We start from the raw sequence: 9,241 nt of genomic DNA on the forward strand, positions 1-9,241 counted from the left end.
CGAAGCAGACATCCACTGGAGACTTTTTGGGACACCACACTAAAATTATACATGTGGCTAGTGAGAAAAGCTTAAAAAGAAGAAATTGACTTTTTTCCCCCTCCCCCCCACATGTATTAGTGAGTTGACAGCTTATTAAGAAGTTTGTCAAACTGAAAAGAAAGAAATCTGTCTCAGATTATTAATATATGGATTTTGAACAAACGGTCTTGCTTTCACCTGACAACAAAAAAAGTTAGTGGAACTTAAATCTAGTGAGCAAACTTAAAGCTGAGAACAGGGCTGGAACTTGTCTGAACATGCCAGAGCCAGACCAGGCCTATAGGAGGAGAAACAGCAGCAGAAACGAACAACGAAGGAACAAGCGCAAGTGCACAAAGCTACATGCTGAGGAGCCTAACTATTTTTGATTTGTTTTACTAGCAACAGCTATCAAACTATATTGGCACACAGTGCAAAAAAATCATTGTCACAGGACACTAAATTTTAAAGTAACATTACAGCTTGCCCCTTGCTAATTCGACCGTTTGAAAGTTGACTTCAGCTAGCATCTAAGTTAGCTACAGCATGCTGTTTGCTAATTTGGAGTTAGTGAAGTTGACCTCTAGTTATCGTGTGTCTTCAGTTTTCTTATGTTTTGTTTTACAGTAGCAGCCAAATGACTAATCAGCACTGAATGTTTGTAGCATTAGTTCAAACACTGCACATGTTTGAGAATAAGTCTTGAGTCTTCCTAATTTAAATTTGGCACTACTGGTGAGCAGCAACCATGAAGCAAAGGTTTGGTATATCAGAAGAGAAACAGAGCTGAATGAATACTTACAGTGAGCAGTGAGTTTATATAGTGTGGAGTGGTGATTGCGTCCAGGTGTGTGCAATCAGTAATCAGGTGAACTTTGGAGTTGGAGTCCATGGTAGCCATGTTTGTAGTTGGAGGTGCATTCTGGGAAATGGAGTCAGAAGCTGAATTTGGCATTGTCGTGACATCAGTTAAGTTTATTAAACGTAATATAAGTGGTATTTTAGAATCAATAGCCTATTTTAATATGCATTTTGTTGAATGAATAGTTTGACCCATAGACGTATTGAATTGAGAGCCTTGTATCAAATGATATGAGAAACCCCTAGAAGCTAAGAATCATCACTGAAGAACTGGATGTAGATATTTATACTTTCTGTATATTGTAATTCCATTAGCTACATTAGCATCCAGGGCAAAACTTCAAAAAAATCTCAGACACCAAATAAGTCATATGCCTTGCGGCAAATGGAAAATTGCATTTGAGTTTTCAGATAACTACGCTTTCAAATCCCAGGTTTTCCATAGTCACATTTGAAATTGGCAGGTATTCTTCAACATCAAGTACCTGAAGGACGAGTATGATGGAGGACTATTTAATGCACCTTATTATCAGGAACGAAAAAGAGCATCTACAGTGTACCAGGGTCACAGATATAAGACTGAAAATGCCTCTCTGAAACATTCATTCCCCTTCTTTATGAGAGGAACACTTGTGCATGTGGATCAGTGCATCTTTATCTATGCTTGAGTAGGAACAATGATGGACATATAGAAGGAGGGATCATTCTTTATGTGACTCTTTATGGTGAAAGCTCAAAGACATTCCCTTAAGAACGATGGAGGAAAATGCATGACAGAACAAACAGTGATTTTCTTGGAATGCTTTACATCAGCTTTCATGTGACCTACTGTTTCCTGTACAAAAGATATTTCAGATATTATTAAAAGTTTGGGACCCTCCCTTTAATCTTGCATTTAAAGGGTTAAATTCACTGACACCCTAAAACAGCAGTTATTCTGAACTAGATCTAGTAGTTTTCATTGACGTTGACCAGCAGGTGGCCATAGATGACCACTCATTGTTCTTTAGGGAACACTTGCTTTATTATGTTTTAACAGATGCTGTGAAAATTGATTTTCGTTTTAGTTGTAGTGCCTCAATCAGCCACTCAACATGACACACTAAAGGTCACCTTTCTGTATCTTTTTGTTGAATCAAAATTTCAGCTGAATGCAGTTTTAGCTGAATGTTTTGTTGGTTTAAGGACACATTCCACACTCTGAGCTTTGACCTTCGCTCTTTTTCCACTTGTTATTGATTAAACTCTTCTGTAGCTCCTATAACACATTCTAACTGGGTAATCTTCCTACACTGCATGCGGCTCTCATTATTTTGTTTATTGCTTTGTAACTTTCATCTTTTATATTTTTCCTTTTTCCAAGAACCAAAAGGGGATTACATATAAAATTGACCACATGTGTTCAGTGTGAAGTAAGACTGTAAGGCAGCAGCTTTTCCAGAGGCCCAATGGTAAGTTCATTTATAAACTCCTCAACTCCTTGTTAGTAGCTAGTGTTAATATTTTGTATGTTCTGTGTTGCTGTGCACTGTTGATCTTTAAAAATATTAAGTTGTTGGGTGGCACGGTGGCATAGCAAATGCAGTTAGTTAATGACAAAAAATGCACTTTTGTATGTTCACCCTGTGTGCATGTGAGTGTTACAGCATTACCTCTGACTGTTACAAAACACTGATAGCAGAGGCTCCTTTCAAAAACATAAACATGTTCTCACCAAAGATTTTTCTTTTTTTTTTTTTTTTTTTTGGAGCATGTTCCATATAGAAATGGAATTAGGGCATTAATATAAACCCGTGATTTGCCTTAAAGCTAGAGCTGCTGTTATGGAAAATTAAAATTGAGAATTCAACTGTTCCATGGTATAAGTGTACATGTTTTACTGAACAGAAAAGCAGCCCTTCTTGTTTGTCTCTGGTGTAGTGTACAATGTTTAATCAGTAAATTGTCCAAGCAGTTTAGTAAAAATGAAAGCAATGTGACAGTCTTGCACAGAATATGAAGAGTTCTGACAGAACTAGGGTAATCAAGAAAGAAGGGAATTAGCATAATGCAAACTGCATGTGTAAATTTTAAATCCACATCAAGATGTTCTGCAATCTAATAGTATTTAGGTGGATTCTGACATACTGTTATCTATAAAGATAGACAAAACTACACAGCAGACGTAAAAAACATATGATTAATGTACATGTAATCTGTTTTTTAATGAAACAGTTTATATATAAATGACATAATTGAGGTAACTGATGTCTTTTGAGATAATGTGTGATGATGTAGACATGCATGCAGTATAAAACCGAACAAAGAAACTTCAGACCCCAAACATGTCCTGGCTGTCTGACTATATTTTAGTTAAGGGAAAATTGTATATATTTCATTTTTGGCCAAATAGTTCTATTTCATCTGGGATACAGTCTGTATTTAAAATGCTCCAGCTGGCTAGTGTCAGGAGGCCCAGACTTAAGGGAAAAAAAATAAAAAACAGACCTCACAGAGCCTACAGGTGTCCACTGTGCCCCTCTGAGCCCCATGAAGAGTTCATTGAAACAGAGAGATAGAGACAGACACAGAAAGACGGTGGGTGTGTGCAGCCTATACAGACAGAGAAGCCAGTCCGCAGGAGAAAGAGAATTAGAGGAAGATAAAGACAGGCAAGAGAAAGACACACTGAATGGATGCGCTGACCCGTGGAACACAAAACACAAACTGCGCAAAGGCTCTAGTGCATTCACAGCATGCGGTGTGTAATGAGAAAAAGACACACTGCAGAGGCCTACTTCTGCTGAAAGATACACAACCTCACATTTTCTTTAGTGACTACACAAAACACTGAGCGTGTTTGGGAAATGCCAGATCCTCAGCCGCTCCTGTCCACGGTTTACGCCTCTCCCAGACACCTGACAATAGTGTCTCATTACAGCTGTGTCTCATTCATTAATTAGACTCAATGGGCCAGATGTACATACATGAGAAGGCACAGCATACAACACGCTCACAATGAATCTGATATTAATTTTCAAATAACTAAGGGTGCTTGTAACTTCTTTAATTGCACTTCCTTGTTTCTATTCCTTGTTTCCTAGCACCTCCCTTTGAGGACACAAGGAAATGATGGCAGGAAACAAGAACAAACATACAGTATTTGTTGAATGAGATGTTCTTGCTCAGTGAAGAATCACTTATTGATGATACAGTGGACTCTGTGTGATTACACACTGAATAAACATCAGTGAAAACATTACTGTATATGTACATTACATGCACAATGACATCTCAAATGCAGTTATACACATTTTAATTGATTTTTATCCAATGACCCACTCAGTCATTGGATAAAAGTCAATGGTGGATCCAGAGCCTATCTCAGGAAATCTGGACATTAGTCAGGAATACACCATGGATGAGATATTTGTACCCACTATTTTATATAAAAATTATTACTGTAATATTAATGATTTTTATTTGCATATCATTATATATTGTATATTATATATACCATGTTGTTATAAAACATGGATGTGGATGTTCTTCCTTGGATAGGCTTAGGACTGCATTTGCTAAGAACAATTTGCACTCAAGTCTCCATCACTGAGCAGTTCATAACTTCAGTTCAATACAATAAGTTAAAGCTAGAATAAATTCAGAAATTACTTTGATGCTCATACTCATAATTTGCTCATAATTTGCTCGTAAGTTCCTGTTTACACAAATGCACTTTTTTTGACTATATAGTATACGGTTATAGAAGAGAAATGACTTATAATTGCACTATCCGGTGTCCCCCAGATGAGGATGGGGTCCCTTTTGAGTCTGGTTCCTCTCAAGGTTTCTTCCTCATGTTGTCTCAGGGAGTTTTTCCTTGCCACCATCGCCTCTGGCTTGCTCATTAGGGATAAATTTATAAAGTTAAAATTTTGTGTCATGAGGAACCAGTGCTGATCTGGCAGGAACTCGGTGAGAAGGTTCCAGAGAACGATAGCTATTAAACAACAATATTTTATATCAAATACTACATCACACTTCGTGACTTGTTGAAGGTCTCACACACAGACCAGAAGGTATCCAGGTGCTATTCACCATGTTATTCACAAGATAGAGTTAAAAAACTAAGGGTGCCAAGTTCCAAAGAATTTAACTCCAAATGACAGGGAACTCTTGTGGTCTTTTTTATTGCATCACATAACATAAGCAGTCTGTCCCTGGAGGATTAGTGGTTAGGCCACAATGCTCTCACTGCTGAAGCCCGGGTTCAATTCCCGGCCAGGGAACCAACCCTAGCCACTGGGGTTGCATGCAACATTGCGCGCTCAGTGCCAGTCCCAAGTGTCAGGAAGGGCATCCGACGTAAAAACCGTGCCAAATCAAATACACAGACCAGTGGTCCACTGTGGTGACCCCTAATGGGAGCAGCCGAAAGAGGAACACCATAACATTAGCAGTCTGATTAAATGCTCCTCTTCTTCCAAAAACAAATTCAAATAAATTGTACAAAAATAAAAACCTTCTCATGTTTGTGCAAGATCTTCAAAAACATCACAAAGCAACTGTAATTTGTAGTTTTATATATGTGTGTGTATGTGTATATATATATATATATATATATATATATATATATATATATATATATATATATATATATATACAGCATTGCCAAATAGCCATTAGTCACTGAAGTGACTGAAACCTTCTCACCAATCTCCTGCCAGATCAGGGCTGGTTCCACATGGCAAGGAACCATGGCAGTTATCCAGTGTTTATAGAACAATAGGTACATACTGTATATACAGTTGAGGTGGGTTTACATACACACTAGGCTAAAGATATTCATATTCACTACTTAATGTTACCATTTATTTCTGGTGTTAAGGCAATTAGGGTATCTACTTATTTCCAGAAGAGGTCATTTTTAAAAAGAGACAAATATATTTCAACTTTTATTTACTATATCAGATTTTCAGTAGGTCAGAATTTTACATACACTTTGATAGTGTTTGGTGGCATTGCCTTTTAATTGCTTGAATTTGAATCAAATACTTGGGGTAGTGTTCCACAAGATTCTCACAATACTTTGCTGAAATTTTTGCCCATTTCTCCTAACAGAACTGGTGTAACTCAGTCAGGCTTGTGAGCCTTCTCGCTCAGACATGCTTTTTCAGTTCAGTCCACAAATTTTCTATGCGATTCAGGTTAGGGCTTTGCAATAACCATTCCAATGCTTTCACTTTGCTGTCTTTAAGCCATTTTGTTACATCTTTGAAGGTCGGATCATTTTCCTGTCATCACAGTGCTTCACAGTTTGGCTGGTGTTCTTCAGATTAAAAGCCTCACCCTTTCTCCTCCATATATAGTGCTGATAATTATGGGCAAACATTTAAATTTTGAATCATTTGACCAGAAACCACTCTTCCAAAATCAAGATCTTCAGCTTGGTGATCTCCTGTATACTTCTATCTGCCTTTTTTATGATGGTCTTGGAGTAGAGTAGATGGTCTTGGAGTAGCTTCTTTGCGCAACAGCCTTTCAGGCTATAGAGATGTAGGACTCTCTTAGTAGTGGATGTACTTCTTTGATACTCGATGCCTCCAACTTCTTCGCCTTTTCCTCTGTTGTTATTTTGGGGTTCAGTTGAACCTTTCAGACCATGGGAGTTAATTTAAGTGCCTCTTTCCTGAATGATGCAGTTTCTGTGTGGTCCCAGGATTTTTAGATTTGCATACAATTGTTTGTACAGATGCTTGTGGCACCTTTAGTTGTTTGGAAATGGCTCCTAAGGAGGAACCAGAATTTTTTTTTCTGTGGTTTTGCCTGAGCTGCTTTAACTTTCTCATGGTATCAAGGGCAAAAAAGCACTGGCTCTAAAGGTTGTCCCTTAAAACAGCCCCAGGTGCACTCCCAAACAAATTACTCTAGCTCCTAGTTATGACAGTTGGCCAATCAGATGCTTCTAAAAGTTATTAAATCAATTATCTTGATTTAATGAGTGAATCTTCCAGACTGTTTAAAAAGACAATCAACTTGGTCTATGTAAACTTCTGACCTACTGGAATTCAGATGTAGGGAATTTAAAGCTGAAATAAGTCTGTCTCTAATTGTTTTAAAATTACCTCTGATGTGAACAAAGTGGATACCATAATTGAAATTGGCATAAGAAATGTATGATCACATGAAATGTGTGGAGTTGTGAAATACTGAGATTGAATATCTTTAGCCTAGGTGTGTGTGAACATGAGGAACTAATCCAATTTAGGACTGACTGACCAGTGCATTCATGCTACTGGGATATCATTTTACACTCATTCACACTTAGAGTCATGTTAGAGTCACCAATCCATGAGATCATGAGAAAGTCCAAACATGTTCCACTCAGTACTGTGGAGCTGTGAGATGGCAATGCTCCCCGCTGCACCATTATGCCACCCATAACATCAAGCAGATTGTGAATTCTAAATGTGAAATTATACAATTTATTTTTTAAAACATCCAAAATATCTTGTCTTTATCTCCATTATTGGCAACAGCATAATAAAACACATGCATGCTCATGTCACCTCAAGCTGTGGTGTCACTATACATATTGGCCAGATAAAGTATGGATCAATGGATGTGCTTTTTTTTTAAAACTTAATCATATAAACAGTCTATGTCTTGTAGTAACTACATAACCATATTTTTTCTTTGGGCAGCCATGTTTTCTTGAATCCTATCTAGAGGTCATGGTCACTCTCTCTCTCTGTCTGTGTAGACCACACCAGGCTCATCTCTGAGTGTGTTTGCCCTGCGTCTGGGCCCAGGACAGGAGTTGCTCTCCTCTCTGCAGGCATTTGTAGAGGAGAAGCAGCTCAAAGCTCCATTCATCATCACATGCGTGGGCAGCGTGACAAAGGCAACACTTCGACTGGCCAATGCAACAGCAGACAACACCAATCAGGTCTATATCAGCTATATGGTTAAAATGAAATATGCACTAGTTTCACCTCATGACATATGCTGTAAATCAGTCAAGATACTGTATATTCTGTCTGAGGGTTGCTTCTTTAGTTCTGCAGTGGAACCATGAGGCTAATGTAGCACTGTGCATGTCTAAATCCTTATAAATATAATGTAAAATAGTGTTTTACATTATATTAAAAGTCTTTATGCATTTTTATGACTCATGAATTAGTTTTTATTGGTGTGTGTGTGTGTGTGTGTGTGTGTGTGTGTTTGTAGGTGATTCGGGTTCAGGAACGCTTTGAGATTGTGTCTCTGGTAGGCACACTAAACCCCGAAGCTCATCTGCACATCTGCCTGGCTGATAAGGAGGGTCGGACCATCGGCGGTCATGTGCTGGGTGACCTGGAAGTGTTCACTACAGCAGAAGTGATTCTTGGGGAAGCCACTGATCTGTACTTTACCAGAGAGATGGATAGTAGGACTGGCTTTCCTGAGCTGGTCATTCAAAAGCGTCTGGAGCAGACATAACCCATTTTAGTGCACTACTGAGAATGATGTGTGTGTACAGGATGTTTAGCTATAATTCCATGTAATACAAGGACCTCTTGTATTATAAACTGCCATAAATCTTCATTTTAAATAGTGTATTCTTAAATATCAAGCATTAACTGAAGGATTTTAGTGAACAGTTACATGAATTAAGGTTTGGGGAATGTTTTTAAAAGTGTATTTTGGGGTTCTCGAGTGAACAGAAAAGGGTTCACCCTAACTGAGTTCAAATCCTAACAATGACTTCTCAAAAATGAATAGATTGAAATGACGATTAGGCCGTCAGGTGATAGAGTGATTGGGCACCATGAAAAGGAATGGAATGGAAAGGAGATGGAAACAGGTGGTGCACTTATGAAATGAGAGAAAGTGACAGGGTGAATCAACACAGTATTACACAGTATAATATTTTATTACTGCAATGCAATAAAGACATGATTGTATAATGAGTTGTGTTCATTCTGAGTTCACTCTTCAGCAAGCCCTAAGCAGAACACAGGTACTTCAATCAGTACAGCTTATAAATCAGTGGGTTTCATTAAATGCATCAGGAATTATAAGCTCTTGATACATGTCTCTTCAATGTATCATAATTATGTAATAAAAGAAACCTGTTGGTAATTTTCTGCTCAGTGTGCAGAGGTAGATCTGCCAAAATGACCTTGAAATCAGCAAGACTCTGAATATATACATGAGCTTCAAAAGAACAGACACTTGTCTTTTAGGCAGCATGATTATGTGACCATCAGCTGCCCTGAGGAAAAACAGAGGACTGTTTTATGAGACATTAGTTAAAGGCATGGCTGATTTGTGACAGTTGTCCCATTGGGATTGTTTAAATATAAGCGGTACTTGAGAAAGCGGCAGTGCAGTAAGG

At 38.1% G+C, this 9,241-nt stretch overlaps 1 protein-coding gene across 1 annotated transcript; it reads left to right on the forward strand.

The window, feature by feature from the left end:
- The first annotated feature begins 2,038 nt into the window (after positions 1 to 2,038).
- LOC113531835 (bifunctional protein GlmU) lies at positions 2,039 to 8,813 on the forward strand. Its single transcript, XM_026922761.3, has 3 exons — positions 2,039 to 2,333; positions 7,625 to 7,810; positions 8,092 to 8,813. The coding sequence occupies exons 1-3, from the start codon at positions 2,331 to 2,333 to the stop codon at positions 8,341 to 8,343; spliced, it is 441 nt and encodes a 146-aa protein (XP_026778562.1). The 5' UTR covers positions 2,039 to 2,330; the 3' UTR covers positions 8,344 to 8,813.
- Positions 8,814 to 9,241: the final 428 nt, after the last annotated feature.

This window comes from Pangasianodon hypophthalmus, chromosome 19 (genome assembly GCF_027358585.1).
Source record: "Pangasianodon hypophthalmus isolate fPanHyp1 chromosome 19, fPanHyp1.pri, whole genome shotgun sequence".
Classification (NCBI taxonomy): domain Eukaryota; kingdom Metazoa; phylum Chordata; class Actinopteri; order Siluriformes; family Pangasiidae; genus Pangasianodon; species Pangasianodon hypophthalmus.